Source organism: Seriola dumerili, unplaced genomic scaffold, assembly GCF_002260705.1.
Source record: "Seriola dumerili isolate Sdu_G_001 unplaced genomic scaffold, Sdu_1.0 BDQW01000216.1, whole genome shotgun sequence".
In the NCBI taxonomy this organism is placed as follows: domain Eukaryota; kingdom Metazoa; phylum Chordata; class Actinopteri; order Carangiformes; family Carangidae; genus Seriola; species Seriola dumerili.
Window position 1 is genome coordinate 1,692,544 of NW_019174471.1, and position 20,945 is coordinate 1,713,488.

The 20,945-nt window shown below is 42.0% G+C and overlaps 1 protein-coding gene across 1 annotated transcript in view; it reads left to right on the forward strand.

Moving 5' to 3' along the window:
- The first annotated feature begins 3,201 nt into the window (after nucleotides 1–3,201).
- Nucleotides 3,202–20,945, forward strand: part of LOC111228233 (glucose-fructose oxidoreductase domain-containing protein 1) — a 33,684-nt gene continuing 15,940 nt past the window's right edge. The window contains exon 1 of the mRNA XM_022754065.1: nucleotides 3,202–3,995. Coding sequence (XP_022609786.1) covers nucleotides 3,743–3,995 — 253 coding nt within the window. The 5' untranslated portion in view covers nucleotides 3,202–3,742. The remainder of the gene's footprint in view (nucleotides 3,996–20,945) is intronic.

Below are 20,945 nucleotides of genomic sequence, written 5' to 3' on the forward strand. Positions count from 1 at the left end.
CCCCATCTGCACCTCCCCTGCTATTCAACTGTGGACAGTCAGCGCTCCAGCACCAACAGGCCTGACCCCGACTGGTCACATGGTGCCAGTCTCACACAAACGAACCATACCAACATCTGATTCAATTAGAGCGTGACCATGATGGAGGAGAAGAGGGAGAGCATACCAGAGCCTGTGTCCAAACATGATGTTTACAGAGTTTACAGCCCATCCTTCATAGGTCGTCCCCGAGCAGCTGTTACTGACAGCGCTGTCAGCATTCTTCAGCATGCATCCATTATGCATGGTGCAGAGAAAAGTATTGACTGTTTTTTAAAAGCTTAAAAGTTTCTTCCAAACTTCTGTTGCTCTAACTTCAGGAGGAAATGATGTCTAGCTGATTGCAACACGAATCCTGTTACCAAATAATCCAGGGCAAACAAAAGAACTTCATCTGCTGGATTCTTTGATTTCAGTCCAAACTCTTTTGACAAGAGCACCCTTGAGCTTTGGCCTTGAATGACCTTTGACCTTTTACAGCCTGTGGTTTGCTTTGCACCACTTTCTCTGCACAATCTGCCAGTCCAAAGTAGTGTCCGTCTGTTTGCTCTGTGCGTTGTTGACCAAATCGATAGGAGAGACTCGATGTTGACAGCACAAAGCTGTAGAAATATGTGCGTGAGAAGAGGCACAAAGAAATTTCACTGACTTCTCACAACCACTGTGGACAAAAGTAAACTGTTGACTGACGTGTGCGCTTCAATGTAATATTGTATGCTTGTGCCCACATTGATTCAAATGATGACTTTCATCTTTTTTCCATCCATTGAACAGTTGTTGATTAATCACACCAGCTGTGTGTCAGCAGAGGCCATGCTGCGTTGTGTTAGGGGCCGAGCAGGTGGACACAAGCACGCAGGTTTTACCTTTAAAAAAGTTTATTTACTTAAAAAAAGAAGAATATTAGGTTGAAAATTAACTAAATGGGGCCTTAAAACAGTTCAACAAAACAGAACTGAATGCAAAATACAGGAAAACTGGGGGGTGGACAAGTAATTTAACAACAAATAAAAAGGTGACAGGTGTGTGGTACAGTCCAGGGTCCGGGTGTAGCCACTTAAGACTATGTACTGCATTACATTATTTAAGTGGAAACTTTGACCTGCTGGTGGCGCTAGAGGAAAAGTCAGGAGATCACCACATTCAGTAGGATTCATTGTCAGGTGACCACAAACTAAATAACTAAATAAAATTTCATGTCAATCCATCCAATAATTGTCGAGAAGTGACAGTCTCAGCATGTGTGTAGCAAGTGTTTCAAAAATGCCAATAAACTGATGAAAAATCAAACTGTGTTGGACAAGACATCAATGTTTGTAGTCTGCTGGGTGCAGCCATCACATGTTGCAATGCAGGTCATTGTACAAACTATTTACAAAATGATAGATTAAAGAGCTTAAAGATTTATCTTACAAAAAAATCATGAATGTAAATTTACAAAAACACATATTTGTTGTTGCAGCCAGAGTCACTTCAGATGGCAACTGCAGCCAGTATAACACCTAATATTGATCATATTCCTTCATTTAAATGATTATTCCCCACAGTCCATTCAGATCAATATCTACTAAATCAACTGTGGTGTTAGAGTCCTGGGTGAGGCCACAGTGTACGAGGTGTCTACTCTATTAAACCCAGAGGAGTATGATATATGGAGGAGTGCAGCACAGTGGACTCAACCATGATGAAATTCAAATCCTCTCTTCACTTCAAAGGCTTCTGATCCCTGCTGCAGAATGCAAAGAAGCTCAGCTCTATCATAGCTTAAACCTGAACAATGATGTCTTCTCCCGCTGACAGTTTCTGTCTTGTTGCATCCTGTCACACTGAGTTACATGGTTCTGTGGAGGGTGAAGGCTGCAGTGTACTGCAGGGTGAGGGGCTGGTTCACTGTGGGCTGTGGGCAGAAGCTGCTTGGTGGAGTGTTTGCAGGCTGAAGTGAAAGTGGCAGAAACCACAGCGACATTCAACAAGCAGAGACTGAGGAGAACATAAAATACATTAAAACAACAACAATATAATGTGTCGTAATTAAGAAGTATGCACAGTATTTTTTTTTTACTTCTGGAACAAAACCACTGTTAATCTGAAATAGCACCTTTAAATGGCTCTAATGTACATGTACATGAGTGGTGAGATAAAGATTATTGCTGACACACTTGCACAATGACTTGAGTTTTGGTTTCTTCCTTACAGCCCGGCTCCGTCAGTGCAGTACAGTAGCCTCCCCTCTCAGTGGGCCAAGCTGCTCAATTCTGTCCAGGAGCTGAAGGGTTAAAGTGGGGAGGAGAGCGAAGTGAGAGCTGCGTCAAGTGACACAAGAAGACCGGAAGTTGTCCAAAGTTTCCATTAAAAGTGTAAAATATGTTGTACTACTATTACTACCACGTGTACCTCCCCCTCCTCCTTCTACTACCACTATTACTACTACTACTAATAATAGTAATAATAATAATAATAATAATGATAATAATAATGATAATGATAGATATATTGCAAGCAAGTGGAACTGGCTCCAGTCAGCCCATCTGGCTCACTGACTTACGGTGTTTGGAAACTGAAGAGTATGGACTGTTTTTAAAATGACATAATCATCAATAAATAAAAAAATAGATAAAAGTGACAGAGTAAAAATATTACAGGAAAGATAAAAATAAGTGCTATAACTTTTTCCCATGATCCTAAAATAACTATTGTGCTGTCTCAACATAATCCAAACTGTCTTCTCATGGTAATCATCATTGTGCCAATAAAACAGATATGGCTTATCATGCAAATATCAATTGTTTTGCATTTACTTGTGTTTGTCTATTTAGGGTATCAAGATAAAACTTCACTGAGTTATAGTTTATTCATTTTAATTCCGAATATATCCAAACCAGTAGCCTACTATATGTTAAATGCGACTGTATTTTTCTGTTGTTTAATTATTTTTATATCTTTGAGATTCTATAAGACTCCATATATAAATATGATATTGGTGACGTTTTTTTAAAGTCTACATTTCACTTACTGAAGATATGGCGAAGTAAATATAGCAAAGCTCTTATTTTGAAATTCCCATACCGTTCGCGCTTCCTGTCACGGTGTCTAGCTTGACAGCGCAGGTCTGAGCTGCAACATCAATAGCAGCCTTCTTCAGCATAATAGCGCTGCTGCTGCCGCTGCTGCTGCGGGATCCTCCGGGGAGCGGGGATAAGGCGACGGGGGTGTTTCTGTCAGCCCGCCGTCAGATGAAGCTAATTTCTGAGTGTCGTTGATTCTGTCTGGTCTTATCTGAAGGGAGGGTCCTGCTGGAGGAGGAATAACAAACCGTGGAAGGAGGTGACATGCCCTTCACTGCTTGGCGCAGTCGGTGCGCTGACCGCTGTCAGACGTGGACTAGGTGAAGACCGGAATGGTGCATTTAAATTTCTTTATTTAACGCGGTGGGAGCCTTTTCTCAGTTCTCTGTCTGTCTCTGGATTATATTCCGAGGGGGAATAACAGCGATATATGCCCGGTCGCCGAGCCGGAGCGACGGGAGAATGCAGCACAGCGGGTGTTTGGCTGCAGGTGGATGGCCAACCTGACCGTCCCAGCCGCCGCTTCCCTCCCGCTCAGCCGCCGCTGCCGCTGCAGCAGCAGGTCTGGCTTCACCCGGAGCTCTGAAAACAAACTGAAAACCAACAGAACGACCAAACCAGACAAATAAACCCGAGCCATGCTTCCAGGGGTCGGCGTGTTCGGCACCAGCCTGACCGCCAGGGTGATCATCCCGCTGCTGAAGAATGAGGGCTTCGCCGTTAAAGCGCTGTGGGGCCGGACGCAGGAGGAAGCGGAGGAGCTGGCCAAGGAGATGAACGTACCTTTCTACACCAACCGGATCGACGACGTGCTGCTGCATCAGGATGTGGATCTGGTCTGCATCAACCTGCCGCCGCCTCTGACGCGACAGATCGCAGTCAAAACACTGGGTGAGTCCGCTGCTGCTGCTGCTGCTGCGGCTGCGGCTGCTGCTGCTGCTGCTGCTGCTGCTGGGTGGGATGGATGCTGCGGCCCTGGTGTAGTGGGGGTTGATGCACAGGCCACCGGGCCACTTACACCTTCACATGTCACCTCTGTGGGTCTATTGTCTTTGAATGAAGCTTCTTAGAGCCCTGTGAGGATGGTGTTGAGTTCATAGGTGTGGCTGACTTATGCCATAAGCAGCATCATTTATCTTCCCTGCAAACATCTCTCTTTAATTGCTGAAGCTTCCCTCTTGTCTGACTTAAGTGAGGCTGCTGCTGACCTTCGGATTAGGGCATTAGACTGTACAGTACTTGTGGAGTCAGGAAGAATGTGTATAAGCACAGAAGTTGAAGTTTGACCTTTATTGACAGGATGCAGATGGGTATGAGTCTGAGTTTGGGGACTCCCCCTAAAACAAACACCAGACTTTAACCTGTGTTAGTGAAACCACTGACACAGAGAAGAGGCCTGGGTGCAGAGAAAGGAGACACACAAAGAGAGGCTGTTCCAGTTTAAATGTGGAGCAACGCAGCCTATTTTAGAGATCACATTTGGGAGCCTTGGAGCTGCAGTGAAAGAACGGTGGCAAGGTCTGCTGAGCTCTACTCCACACAGTCTGGCAGCAGAGCTCAGCTGGCACTTCGCTCTGATAGGTCAGGTTTGTGACTGCATGACAAATGGGTCCAAAGATGCAAAACATCCAGGGAGGAAATGAGTTACACATATTTCATGTTAGCTAAAACATTTGACAGTGGGTGCACAGTGCCAGCATTAATATTCTGGTTACTTTTACAAGGTAACATCCTCAGATTGTTTGATCAACAGTTCTGATTATATTCAGTTGACTATGATAAAAAACATCAAATCATCATGTGAGAAGCTGGAACCACTCAGTGTTTCCCTTGAGAAATGACTTAAATGATTAACCAGCGATTATCATTTATACTAGTACATAATATTCTGCCAACTGACTAATCACAATATCAGCTAATCATTTCAGCACTATTAGATTCATTGCACCTGCTCACAACAACGTCCATTCACGGTGCATTGACCAGTTTAAAAACATGTTGTGTGACATTTAGTGAATGTAGAGAGCGATGAGGAATGAAAGAGGAGAGTGATGTGAACACCAGGCGTTTCACTGCATCACGGTCAGTGTCTAAACCCCTCGGCCACAAGGGCAATTCAATTTATTCACTTTACTGAAATACTAAAACATGAACCTTTCAGTGCTTTAATAATCCGGTTATTGTTTAGGCTTTCATCTAACTAAACAGATTTGAGTAAAGTTCAAGATCTGATGTTACAGCCTCGTTTAAAAAGGTCAAAGCTCCAGCCACGTGCTGGTATGATGAAGCTTGTAGTCTGATGTTTGCTTCAGTCTGACTGGAGTTTTGACCCTTTAAGTCTGTTTCCCTTCTCCATCCACCTTGGAAGTGGGTGCCAGAAATCCCTACGCTGATTTTTACCACCTTAACTAAACAGGCTCCAGGGGTACGATCCAGACAATGACTGTGGTTCTAATGAGTGGGGCTGCCGTGACCATAGAAACGATGCTCCTCTTGTCTGTCACCGTCACATCAGCGCGACCTGACAGCAGCAGCAGTGTCTGCATGAACAGGGACAGAGACAGAGGAAGAGCCGTGGGACTGTGTGAAGGACGGGGGGACCCATGAGGACCAGGTCTTGTGACTGGACTTGGCTGATGATGAATTTCATAGGTGAAGGTCGACATGTTGTGACACGGAGCACGTGAAGTTTTACGTGTTTTTGAAATGGTTGAAATGGGCGTTTTAATTTTTGTGTCTGTGACTCCCAGTCTAAAGAGAGATAAGGCCTCTGTGGCTCCGTTCATTCTCACACTGCTGCCTTATTTGCTCAATGGCTTCAGTAAATTCCGTGGAATGGCAGCTTGAGCTAACAAGAGGGACAGGTATGAAATACAGTCGATGGTGTTTGTTCATACCATGACTGCACTAATGTACATGCTCGGGCTGAATCACAGGCTACATGTGCAAACAAACACTGAATCTCTTCGCTGCTGGTAAGGAAGTAAATTCCTCTCTTCATCCTGTCGATGCATGCGCCTGTGTGCAAAATGCAACCGTGTACGAAGGTTGCACAAGCCAGCTGATCCTGAGCCAGGCTCGCTGATCATGTCCCAGTGAACTTGACTCAACCTGCGCACCCGGCTGCCGCAAACTTGTCAATGGCCATTCTTCCTCTCCTTCCTCTCGGCTCATTTCCTCACGGCTTCATTGTGTGAGCGCCGCCTGTTCCTTCCCACCCACCTCTCTTCCTCAGCCACCGTCACCCAGCCAAGTCTGGGTCCGGTCCTATTTGCATTCTGTTGGATGACAAACATAACATACTGTTTGCACATTCTCTTGAATGATTAGGCCAAGTCAATATGTGCTTTTTGAGAGTGTGCACTTCTGTAGTTCTCCGTGTATCCATCAGGCAGATAATCAGTTATTGTACTGTACTGTTTGGGGCACTTCTATCAATATTATGCACATTTATAACATCATGATGCACAGCTGCACGTCTTTAAATTCCTTTCTTTGTCCGACCAACAGCTGAAAACTCAAACGGCAAACAGAGAGCAGATTCTCTCACTTGAGCAGCTGGACCCCGAGAATTGTTGGCTGTTTTCTTGATAAATGAATCAAGTGATAAATCAACGAACCAAGCGCTATAATGATTGACATGTTATTGACACGCTATTCATGGAACCTTTTCAAGAATCCAAGACACTGTAGAGCAGCCTGAGGTACAGGGAAAGATAGCTCAGGTAGCCCAGTTTGAAAAAGTTGCTTGGTTAGAAAAAAATATATAATATAATTATATTGCTGTTTTTCATATTTCAGTCTGTTTCTTACATAATTATGTTATTGTATTGCAGTTCAAGGTACAATGTGTAAAATTGCAAAAAAAATAATATATTTTTCTTCGATAATATTTCATATGACGGGAAATATTGCAATATTAGATACTATCAATTATCGATATATTCAGTATTATTGAATATCGGCCCAAGCCTAGCGTGGATATATTTAATAGGATTACAAATTGATGTGATGCTGATTTTTATTGTATTTATTGTCACAATAGCCAATAAACTATCAGCTTTGACTGCACAGGACGACCCTCCCACCAGCCGGAGTCAGTTATAACTCCTGATAACACCAATGAAGACAGACTGAAAACTAGTTAGTGCACGAGCAAAGACATTTACATAGGTGGCTAAATGTTGGGTGAAATGTGCAGCTTCTGCCGAGTGGTAGGATAATGGTAATGTTAGATTTTTTCTGCATCCAGCTTTGAGGAGAGACTGTGTTTTAGATTCCTGCGTCTGTCTTAAACCTCTAAGATACAGTTTAATAAAGACCAAACTCATGACGGTCTTGTTGTGAAATATCTTCCGTATTAATATCAGCTTTCCATTGAAATGATCCCTGTTACACATCAGATAAAATTTCAGTGTATTGCATCATTGTGATTCATGATAGTCGTAGGAGGGTTACACACTCAGTGAGCAGTCACTGACCAGAGCAGCCTGTGTGACGCTGCAGAGCTGACTTCCTCTTCTGTCAGGGTGTGTGAGCTGATAGTCCTGCACCTGTGGCTCATTGCTCACCTCATGGGCTGAGTTGATAAGTGTGATCAGACTGGAGGAATGTGAACTTTGGTTTTTTTTGTGTCTCCTATTTTCTGTCTTTATATGTGTTGTCGCTCATATTAACCTCAAACAGAGCTCCCTGCAGGGTTAGACCGAATACACTGTCCTGAAGTCAATGATCTCTATACTTTACAAGTGAGATACAACTGTCTTACGTGGTTTTGAATGTATCTTGTATTGTACTAGCAACCATAACAAACAGCTGCCCTAAAAATCATCACACATACCGCTGCCCTCGCTCCTTCTGGATTCTGAGTCAGAAGGTGATGAAGGTGATGGGTAGCTGCTTGTGAGTGTCACAGGTTGAATCCTGGAAAGTCAATCAAACAACTGCAAAAAGACACAAAACAACCACAGAGTTATGCAAAGTGACCAGAAAGAGTCACAGAAAGACTGAAAAGAGACAAGTTTCAGCCCCCCCCCCCCCGCTGTATCCCACTCCTACTGTATCTAGAAGGGGCAGGGGGGCCTTTTATAATTATTACTGTCTCCAAGCCCCATTGTCTCATGATCTGTCCATGACTCTGGGCTATTTGGTGTTACAAATAGCAGTGTACCAACCCCCCCCCCCACCCTTTCTTTCAACAGTTTGTAAACCTGCCCCCGGTTGGATGAGTAGACCGTATAGACCCAGGGCTGTGATGAAAATGGAAAAACACTGGTACAAGTCAACAAAATGCTCCACGTGTTTTTCAGGTTTTACCCGACCGAGCTCGCCCCTCAGTCCACCTCACTCGTTTCAGCAACCAGTCGGTCTTGTTGAGCAGCATCTCTCCTTCCACCAGGATTTCTGCCTCCTTTCTCTTTTTTACTACTGCGGCATTCCTGAGGCGTCTGATGTCACTCGGGCTTTCTCAGTGTGAAACACACACACACACACACACGCACGCACGCACACACACCAATCTGCTGTCATGTGTGAGCCTGAAGCATTTCTTGGCCACCAGTCTGTGAAAGTGCAGATTCAAGCTTCTTTCCTCTGTTTTTTCATCCATTCGAATACATTTGCATTTCCAGGACATTGCAGCCTGAGGAGTTCAGACAGACTGCTGTGTGTGTGTGTGTGTGTGTGTGTGTGTGTGTGTCAGAATCCTGTATAAGATACACAACAGTGTAGTTTGGTAGATTGTCAGTTTCTCAGTAATAAAGTGTTGCAGTGAAAAGTAAGACGGCTGGTGCCCTACTTTATTTTTTATACTATAGGTTTACAGAGTTGTTCCAGTTTTTGGGAGTCATTCACGTGGCTGTGAACAGGTGTTTCAGGTGTCACCTTATAAAGACCATAGCTGTGTTCAGGCTCACTGGTAGAGCGAGTGGAGGAGAGTCAGTGGACGTGTGTCTGATAAAGAAAAGGCAAAGAAACCTGATTTGAGACATTAGAAACATAAATCAATTCATCAAATAATTTTGTAATTCAATCAAACAAAAACACATTACAACTCAAGATCCATGTACTAGCTTTTTTTTCCCCAAGAGCTTTCAACCACACCTCATGATCTTCCTCAGTGGATGGAGTGTGCTTTGTTGTCATGGAGGTAGTTTAGTTTTCATCATGTGATCTATGCAGTCATGGAGATAGTTAATCTGCTCAATCTCATGTGGTGAGGAAGACTGTGAGATGTGTCTGAAAGCTCTGGAAAAAGCTAGTAAGTTGACCTTTAGTTATTATTTTATTCTTTTTTTTTTGAAGATACTGAAAAATATGTTGCATATGAGGAGAAATTGAAGAGGAAGTTATCAATTAGATATTGATCAGTTGAACATTTGATCCATTAAATGTCAGAAAATAGTGAAATTGGTCCTTTATAGTTTCCTACAGCTCAAGCAGAGGGTCTTCAGATTGCTTGTTTTGTCCCACTAGATTTTTTGCATGAAAAATAATTTTTATTGACAATCACTTTTTTAGATCGTGCTCTTATTTTGGTAAGTTACAGGGGCAGCGGGTTGCGTGTGTGTCGGCCAGATGCTGAGAGCGAATCTGGGTGAACTGAACTGAAATGTAACACGAGCTCACAGAAGTTTCAGGTGCACTTTCTGTCCCTTTGTGCAGTTCAGTTTTGTCAGTGGGAGGAGGAAGTGGTGGGAGAGGAGCCCTTCTCCTCCGCTGCATGTGACCTGGAGACTTCTGTGATGAGCAGCAGGCGTGGAGGTGGAGTCTTTTTTACAACAGTTAATGACGCTTTGGGGACGTATGAGTAAAATCCCCTTCAGTAGTTTGTTCCATAATTTATGAGATTGTGAAATGAATGAAATGCTGTTAATACATGAAGTGAAAAAAAAATGACGCAAACCACAAGAGAGTTGAAAAGGTCGAGCAACGATGACTGAAATCACATGGCTACCGAATAAGAAACTGACCACATTTAAGTGTTGCCTGCATCAACATTGTTACTCATTATGAGCTAACTTGATTAGCAACATGTCAGGGTCAGTTCACCAGTCTAGACCCGACACACAATGAAATCAGAGGAGCTGCTGAGAGGCTCAGATATTTTTAAAGTATATCTGAAATGAATCGGATCTGTCTCATGTCAGTGATGGAGGCTGGTATCGAGTATCAGTTCAGTGTGAGCTGAGCTGCACAGCCAGACGCTGTCTCATCCCTGCAGACTGGACCAGACTGTGCTGTCTAATTATAGCATCGAATGCTCAACATCACACAATAATATTTTGAAGCAAAACAGATGAGCAGATCTTCCATTGCTCTATAAATTTCCACACTTAAAGCTACACCAACTGATATTTTCATATTAATAACGGGACAATTGACAGCTCGTTGTTTTGGTTTTGCAGGTGGCAACTTTGATGTTGTGACCTTGTTTGCAGCCATGGTCAGCATAGTGGAGCAGGAGGTGGTAGAAACTAAAACAGAGCTAACCTACACTCAGCATGTAGCCGGAAACATGGCCCCAAGTGAATTCTCCGTATCTGCTGCACATGTAAATATGCAAATGTTTGCTAACACTTCCACCATAACAACTTTCTAATGTGTCATATGTTGTGTTGTGTGTCAGCTTGTTGTGCTGCTCCCAAATGGCCAAAACAATTAATGCAAATTTAAAGCTACACTACCAGATTGTTTTGGTGTCTTGAAACATAAGAGACAATCAGACAGTGCATCTTTAAGTTGCTGACTGGTTTTAACACTATAGGATATTTCCCACCTTACTTTATTATTAACCTTTTCGCACAAAGGATAACACCAGAGAATGAAATGAAAACAGTGGAGTATTAATTAGATAAGGCAGAGAAAATGGATTAAGATGTCAAATGCTATCAATGGCTGACTTTCTCAGTGAGTTTATCCTGACAGCTCTGCCATCATGGAAACTTTAAATTAGGTTCTGAAAGCCAATAATTTACCTCCACCCTAATGAAAAGCTCCCGTCACATGCCCTCATAGGGTGGCACATCTAGCACTCATGACCTGTTGAATAGATTTGTCTTTTAAAATGCCATTCAACAGCAAAGTGAACTCATGTATAAACTGTGAGGAAAGTGACACCATGCAGGCTGTAAAACCAGGCAGAAAGCAGGTGAAGGTGATTGGATAGATACAAGTATATACCAAACAGTGATTTATTACAGTGTCTCATCATCCCTATAGATATTATCACAGTGGGAGTAAACATGTGACGTCTGCATGAGATTATTATTGACATGTGTTGAGTTGTAGCAGCGGTTCGGCAGCACTCTGATGAGCTCTCAGACACCTGCTCTGAAGGGCCACCCAAAGGCAAAGGGCTATTTATAACCTGACTGCAAAGGGCAAGCAGGCGTCATCATAAATACATGTTCCCACCGCTGATGCTGTTACGCAACTGCACTTCCGACCAGTGACGAGCTCTTTGGCAGCCCACTCAGCTTTTATAAAGGGCCGGTACACCCAAAACGTGCAGCCTGTTTGATGATATACTCCTAGAAAGCAGCTATTATTAGAAAGTTCGACTGTAGTCAGCTGTTTCTTTGACATCAGATGTTCTTTAGATATTTTAAAAAGTTAAGATGTAATACTGAATATTTTTTCCATGGGACAATATAAACAAATAGGACATATTTGTGGAAACAGACCTCAAACCTCAAACCTCTGGGAGTTATATCCTTAGTAGCAACAGCTGCCTACAGATGTTGATATGAGATTTTTTTTCCTCCTGTTTTGCCTTTAAAGCTCCATGTTTTCCTCTTCAGTGTTTTATTTGAAGTGTTGATCTATAAGAAGATATATTTGTGGTTTTAAGAACCAAAAATCTCATTGTAGTTTTACATCTCCTCTCTCAGGCTTCTCTCTGGAGCTCTAGCACCAACAGATCAGTCAGCCAATCAGAAGAGAGGAGGCTCTGAGTCTCTGTTCTGATTGGCTGACTGTTTTCTGAGTAATCCAATACAAATATAGCAGATTTCAGGCAAACACAAATCCTGCAAGGTTGGATGGTGGATGAAGGTGGGCGGGGCTTGGGGCATGGCTGAGGGTTTGGTGACTGCTTTGTTGTGACATCACAAAGTTCCAGAAGTCCTGACGGCTGGTTTTAAGGCTCAGTTTCTGAATACAGGCTGTGTGCATTTCTCTGTGGACTGAGGCTTTGATACTTTCACAGTATTAATATAGAAGCTAGACCTGATCTATAATCACACTACACATGGACAGAGACCTTTAGACTATATGGAACCTTTAAAGCAGCTGTCCCTCTACATCTAGGACGATCCATGGTGCTGTAAAGTCTGTATTCCAGTCAGGAAGTAGAGATGTCGTACATTATCAGTGATTCAAATCACATAAAGGAGGAACATGAGTCACAGAGTAATGCAGGGAGTGCTCATATCATGGATGGGATTAAGCAACAGCCCCCAAACTGGTTAACTTCCTTTGTGACCATTAGAATTTAAATGATAACGATTTGTAGATATTGCACCAATGACTCAACCAAAAAAGATTGATGAGATTCAGGGAGAAACTTAAGCCTTAAAAACAATCTACAGGTAAACTATGATTTACCCAACTTAATGTAACCAGACTTTCCCAACCAGAAAGAATCAGCTCCATTTTCCCCAGTGCAACCTCTCGTATTCATTCGCCTGATGGATTAGGGCCTTTGGGTTCAGCTGTGTTTCAAACAAACCAACAGTCTTGAGCTGGAGTCAGCCTCAGACACGGAGGTATGCTGCCATTCCCAGGCTTTTCTTTCCCAGTGTCTGCTTGTTTTTTTCGCCACAAGTTTCCCACTGGTTCACGTTCATGTTCTCCTGGACGTCCATTAACATGCTAATGACGCGGCCTGGGAGCGTGTGTGTGAATGAGCGTGCGAGAGAGTGGAAGGGACGGAGGGATGAGGAGCGCAGTGAGGAAGAATGGCAGACGGAGAAAGCTTGTCTTCCTGTGAAATTGCCTTTGTGTGTGATGAATGGTTGGACGGGGAAGGCTCTTTCAGCCTGCCGCCATGCTGCGCTGACAAGTGAGCATTCCTGAGGAAAATGAGAAAGTCCTCCTCATCCCCACCCCCTCAAAGTCCTGTCTTTCCTCTGCATGGACCAATAGGGAACTGTTGTGTGACGGTGAAGGCTTTGGATGAGGAGTCACATTGTGTTATTAAATCCAGGGGCAAGAGAGAGGGCAAGCTTTTGATATGGAATTATTTCCAAAAAGATTAAAGGAAGGGATTGAAGGCAGGTTTCCACTCAGGAATAATTCTGCATTAGACTGAAACCATTTTTAACCATTGTATTTACATCATCACAACTAGAATCACTGTCTCGTGGTCGTTGCCTCCACCAACCAGCCAAGTTGCAGGACATATTGTCACCCTCTTTCCTGAGTTACAGCATTGAATAATGGCCAGAGTTGTTTTTGCAGAACATTATGATCTCACAGTGAGGTTGACCTTTGACCCCTCTGGATATAACTTCCACTTCATTTTATCCTTATAGACATTTGAGTTAAATTGTTAAATTGGGCGTTCTGACATATTGCATTCACAAGAACGTCAGGTCACCGTGACTTTGAGCCAAATTTCAAAGAGGTTTTATGGATGATTTGTTGCTTATAATGGTTGAAACAAACTCCTGACGTTAAATGTTTTGTTGCAGTTGTAGTTCAGGCCTGATGCTGTTTTTCATGTAAAGCTATTAAACCATGTTATGACATGCAGATGAATTAACTTAAGTAATTACTGCTTTTACACCCTAAAATGCCTCACTGATGAGACTTGTAAAACACACCCACTTACTGTGTGTGTGTGTGTGTGTGTGTGTGTGTGTGTGTGTGTGTGTGTGTGTGTGTGTGTGTGTGACTCTACTGACTGATGCATGCCGAAACAAAGATACCTCAGCTTGGGGATTGGGAAATCACTTGTGAAATGTTTTCATCTTGCACAAACACATTAAGTAGCGTCCACCAACATGTGCTGTATTTTCCTCCTCAGCCTCTCTTGTGATCTCTCTCTATAATGTGCTGCTGACTGCTGCTCTGTGCCATGAACTTTATCCAGCTCTTTATTTTCTGTACCCAGCTTGTGCTGTGTATTCCCAAGGTGAAGCTGTACCATTATAGCTTTGCTCAGATTTCCTTTATGTGCCAGTGTTCAAGAATAGGCCTGTCTGTGTTTCTTAATTGGTCATCAGGGACTGAGGACAAGAGGCAGCTGCAGATATTAGAGCAGGGAGGCGGCGGTTCTGTCAGCTCGGGCCTCTGATCGAGTGGCCTCGGTCCTCTGGGGCTGACACTGTTACTGCAGCATGTCTTGGGCTTAATTTTTAAATTTGTAAACACTTGTGCTTTGAATGGTAAGAAACATGAAGATGGAAATGCAGCATTCACTGACAAACTGCAGAGTTAATCATGAAGCAGCTTTACATTCAAATAGCTGCAACAGGAAGTGATATTTTGGTATACCGCAGTGAAGTGTCTTGCTTCCTGTTCTGCGCGGCGGTGAATGGAAACAGTGCGCTTGTGTGACATTGAGGATTCTTCTCAATCACTTCCTGCTAACAACAAACTAAAACATAATCGTTCACCTTTATCTTTCTTATGAACTTCTTATGCAAAGAAATGGAAAATAATCTCATAGATGGATGGATGGAAAGATGAATCCTGAAACACCCACCTTTCTCTCCTGTATCTGTCCATTTTTAGTGTCATGTTTCCAGTTTGGTTCATATCTGTTTCCTGTGTCCAGCTTGTTCTCATGCATGACTCAGTGGTATCACACAGGGCTAAGTCTATTCCTGCAGTCTGCCACTGACTCAACCAGCCACAGGGAGATGATCAGAAACGTAAGAATGAGGGAAAATATGTGCTGTAACTATTTTATCTGCAGACTGTGCACAGCATCTGGTCTTGTCATTGCAGTGAGGTTGCCAAGTTTAGTTCCATCGTCTCTGAGCAGAGAGATCTATTAAAACCTGTTCTCAACTGTATCTGGCTTCTCACGCCACAGCTGGAGACACTGCAGAAAATTACTCGGCGGATGGATAAACTGTTGCTTATTAAATACTTCAAGCAAATCCCGCTAAAATCACAAATTCTTTTATTTCTTATTACTAATTCTGATTGAGTACAAATGAAACACACATGTGGTGAAGTGTGAGGTGTTCGTAGGTGTAGTTTTCATCTTTAGAGTCAGCTGGTAGTCTGCCTATTTCCAGTCTTTGCTAAGCTATAGATTAACCATGATTGATATCAATCCTTTCCTATCACAAAACAGTGAGCGGGCATATTTCCCGAAAATGCCGCACCGTTTTTATAAACAGTGGGTCAGTAAGCCAGCCAGCTGGTCTGTAATCCTGGCAGGGATCCGCTGTCGCAGTATGATAATGAGCAGCGAGATCAGATCAACATGGAAAGATGCAAATAGATAATTTTGCATGAAGTAGAAGACAAGGTTTACTTTATCTCAGTTATTCACACCCACACAGGCAACTACAACCTCAGGGGGTTTTCTTGTGTGTACTTCAGTGACAATACCATATCACATCTGGTTGTCTCGTAGACTTTAATGGGTTCATAATGAAGCAGGTTGGACTCTTCTCTGAGTATTATTTCTACCTGCTGTATAATGTGACAGTTCTCTGCAGAGAAACTGACACTGACTGTCAACCCACAGTGCAGGTTTTTTTTCTGCTGTACTTGGTTGTTTGTCGTCTGCACAGTCATTGCACAAGTGCTTTGCATTTTTCACCTTGTTTATCTCACACCCCAGAGGTGCCGCACATAAATGAATCATTGTGTTGGTGCCCTGTCGACTGTTACCAAGCCAGAGTGGGTTATATCCTACAAAGCAGCCGGACAAATCCAGAAACAAATGGCCAAAGAAAAAAAAGGTATGAAAGGCAGTGTTTCAACTAGCTGTGCTGTCTCAAAGGGCAGGAATGTGTCAATAGTTGGTGGAGGTCATCTCAGTTGATTTATGTAACATCATTGTTGATATCTGGCTCATGTTAGTGATTCAGAGCATCAGACTGCTGGACCTTCACACTGTTGTGTGTCACATTTTAATTGGACAGCGTCTCCAGCAGATATCAGTGACCCCGAAGAATACGTGTGACATTTTATGTGATAGTGTTTTGTCTTTTGTAAAATGACCAGGAGACACATACACAAGCTCTTTGTAAGTTCAAACTAATTATAATGTAAGTGTTTACTCAGTGGACATTTACACGTTACTGAATTCAAATGAGTGGCAATTCACAGATAGTTCTAGGTAGAGATTAGCGGTTAGTAAATATTTAGTAAAGTCCATTAACTGCAGGTGTGACTGTTACATAACTGATCCAACTGACAACGCTAATGCTAGCTTGCTAATATATGACATGTTCATATTAAAGAGTAAAAGAGCTAATGGTAATATAAAATATATTCAGAATATATGACCTGACATTTGATCAAAATGATTAATAACAAAAGATTTTTAACTATATTTGATGAAAATAAATAAACATTATTGCTTTGTCATGCTATGCTAGTATATCAGGCTAAATGACTAGCTAAGTAGCATCAATACATTAGCATAATCAAATATTGCCCGCCTCTAATCTGTAGTAATATTACTAACTCTGGAACAAACATATCTTTATGTATGCAGACATCAATAAAACAAAGTCATACATAGATTAACAAAGGATTAACTGTTAGCCAGTTCTAATATAAGAGATGCCCTGGCCCACAAATCATATTCAGACATGCATCAAGGAATACGCTTGTTTGATACGGACTGCAGTAAATATCACATCATCATCATTTTTATTTTTATTTTTTCAGTGAAAATAAAATGCAAAAATTACCATTAACACTTAAATTGTATATATATATGTATATATGTATAATATATATATTATATATGTATATATATTTCACACAAACTGATTCTTATGTGCAAGTTTACTCAGGTTGAATGTGTTTTGATATTTGTTGCATTTCTGGATTCAGAGCATGTTTCCCTTCATTTTTGTGCTTTCTCTCCTGCAGGTGATTTGTCCTTAGGTGCCACCATAGTTCCTAAATATTTGCCAGGTTCTAACTGTCGTGATACAGCTGAAATGATACTTGATCAAAATGCTGTTTAAAAGTGATATTAGATCTGAATTTGTTGAATCTTTCTGCAAAAATAAAACTATTGTTATCATAATGATCAAATAGTGTCTGATTACTTAGCACATTCAGATATAATAGAAGTTTCAGTAATTATTTTTACTAAACCAGAATCTGGTTTATTGCCAAGCAGGTTTTCAACTTACAAGGAATTTGATTTGGTGTTTTGGTGCATATCAATAAACATGAGTAAGAAGAAAAGAAATATGAACAAAGATGAAACAAGCAAGAACTGCAGGTCAGATATCTTATATATAAATAGTAAAATTAAAAAATAAGATAAAATATTTACAATACCTTTAGACATTACTAATGTTTTAACTAGCTAAGAGTTCAGCTAAGACAGCCTGATTTTGTAAGTCATTAGTTTGAAACTAGCACGTAGTTATTAAGAGGTTAAAATGCACTTCACACACAGACTATAATTGCCTCTGTTACAACCCAGTGCAGCAGTCTTCAGTACGACGGCTTCCTCCTCCACACTGATATTTATCTTTAACTATCCTGTCACCAAATTCAATCTGTCCTCCATTTCCCTCAATCGTCTCCTTCTCTTTCTGCTCCTCCTTTTCTCTCTTGACCTTGGTGGCAGACAGAGAGCGAGGAGTGTCAGGGGGTGTCATCACCATGACAACAGTCCAGATTCAGCGAAGCATCAGTTAGTTTTCCCTCCTCCTCTCTCTTCTCTTTTTTTACTGAATTAAAGGGGGAAGTTCATCTGTCGCTGCCCCGACAGTGAGGCGGATAATAGTGGAGCCTCACTGCACACAGCTGTTCAGGAGGAGCGTCTTCCATTCAGTGAAGATGTCTCCATCCATTAGTTTGTGCCTGAAGTGGCTCGGCTGTCCGCGCGCCTCAGGACATTAATGGTTATTAATGAGCGCTTGCTGTCTTTTTTTATAGTGTCTGCTCGTGGTACAAGTGTTTTTCTTTGCTCCTGTGTATCATGTCACTGTCAGCGGGCTAAATCTCTTGGCTGCATGCTGTTACATTTGCTCTTGAAACTTAAATTAAATTAAATTCAAAAGGTGGAATTCGTCTTTATCCTTCTTCTTGTGCTCTCTGCCAGCACGCAGTATGGAGTTAATAAGCTTAGGAGTCAACTGAATAATCATCACGTGTTGTGAGTCATGTGCTCTTTTACAAGAGCAGTGTGTAGACGTGTATTAGTGCATGTGGCTGTGTGTATGGAAAACCAGTGAGTGACCAGTAAACTGTCGGTTCTTTGTGGCACATTAACATTCGGCGCTTCACCTCCTTCATTCAGCCTGGTCCGACACAAAGATGCCCTTCATGGCTCAGACAGAAGCTGCCATAGAAGAGGAGTCAGGTTCACCTCATGTTTGTCGAAGTCAGACTTTTCACAAATGTCCCACAAGTCAACAACAGTTTTCCTTTAATGCTTCTTCATTCAGATCCACAGAGGAGTTCTGGAGCTAATGGAATACGAAGGTGCAGGTGGGGTAGTTTAGTAGTTGGGCATGAAGAGCCATCTTAAATAGGAGTGGCTGAGTCGACAGCCAATCGGCTCATCCCACGTGAAACGGAACAATAAACTGATATTAATTAATTATGTAACAGTTAACACTTCAATAGGTGAGTTAATAAAAACATACTAAATAACCGTCCTCTACAATATACATCATGTAAATATAATGTCCAGAGATTCATGCAACATCAACATAAAAGCCAGGTTGTCCAGAACACATTGCCACATTTCCACATGGTGAAAGTTTTATGCATAGATACAATACAATAATGAGCCTGAATGATACAGTAGAGCTCCAAAGGTGTAAAAAATGTTTTATGGATATTTATTTTGATTTAAAAGAAAGTGGAAAGTCAACTTAATTATTGCTCATAGTTGAAGTTTTATCACACATAGAGGCACAGAAAGATCCATATTTCTTAGATGTCGTAGTATTGTGTGTGTTCAGTGTAGAGGAAGAACTCACCACCTTCTTTTGCATTCCTTGTCTCTTTTATATCCCTTGTTGTAAAGCACCACACACCTGCCCGGTCAGTTTTGAAGCTTCAAATATGCAAAGTTTCCCAGAGTGCAGCTGTACACTTCCCTTTAAATATATTAACACCAACACTGATACTCACCATTGGTACAATATCCTGTCATCTATTATTTACCAGCCTCCCTCACTGCTACTTTTTTAATATAACATACTGTGGCTAAACTCTGTCGCCAGAACAGTTGCAGCAGTCACGGCACCATCTCTATGGGTAATGAATCAGTCACCTATATATTATTGATGAGCACTGGCAGTCTCAGTCGGTGTTGTTCACTGCAGACGTGAGCGGTCCTGTGGTGAGCTGCTCACTCGTTGCAGGGCTCTGTCAATTTTTCCAACTCTTTAAAGCAGCTTATAACGGTCTGACATTCATTCTCCCGTGCTACTGTAATTAATGAACTGGGACACATACACAGGAGGGAGCATGGGTCATTTTTTTGCAGAGCAGCACGGGCCCACCTCAGCCATTCATTAGTATGTAAACAAGCTGAGTTGCTCTTTGTATCGCCTTCATTTGGTGATTACAGGAACAAAAAAAAAAAGAAGTGTGTCCGGACAGTGTTTTCTGCTTGACCTATACCTGACAAAGGCAAATGGAAGCTGCTCTGATAGTAAAATGCAAATGGCACAGAAGATGTCTGAGGCGAGTCTTTGTGAGGAGGCAGACAGCTCTGTCTTTGGCAGCCATGTTTTATTTGTCTCAGTTGTGTTTGTTACCAGAAGGGCTGTGAGGGGAAGCCTGCTGATTAGGATGCTGTGTGTGATTAGAAAGGAGGGGTAGCAGCTCAGCCCAGCAGTTAATTAGACCCTGGAGGACCACAGGGGGTGCAGGTGGAGGCCTGATCACACACAGACTTACACACTCACACACTTTGCCTTTCCATGAGATGTGTTTGAACAGCTCCAACAAGAAAGCTATTGTGGTCGTCTCCATTTCTGACTGAGGTGGAGTGTGTTAAATACTAATAAATGATCATCAGTCCTGCCTGTGATCAATGTAAATCAATTAGTCAGTTCACCCAAAATATGAAGAATGACATTTAACATTTGTGATGAGGAATATTTTTTGATAGATCCAATGAAAGCTGGTGGCAGGAATCCCAGAATGGATCTGAAATCACATGATCACTTAACACCAAAACTATCTACATGGACAGATACCACTAGAGCTACAGTGGCTTGCAAAAGTATTTATACCCCTTGAACTTTTCCACATTTTGTCACATTACAACCACAAACGTTAATGTATTTCATTGGGATTTTATGTGATAGACCAACACAAAGTGGCGCATAATTGTGTGGAAGTGGAAGGAAAGTGATACATGGTTTTCAAATTTTTTTACAAATAAAAAACTGAAAAGTGTGGCATGCAAAAGTATTCAGCCCCTGAGTCAATACGATGTAGAACCACCTTTCACTGCAATTACAGCTGCAAGTCTTTTGGGGCATGTCTCTACTAGGGGCATGTCTCTACTCTCTAGAGACTGAAATTTTTGCCCATTCTTCTTTGCAATATAGCTCAAGCTCAGTCAGATTGGATGGAGAGCGTCTGTGAACAGCAATTTTCAAGTCTTGCCAGAGATTCTCAATTGGATTTAGGTCTAAACTTTGACTGGGCCATTCT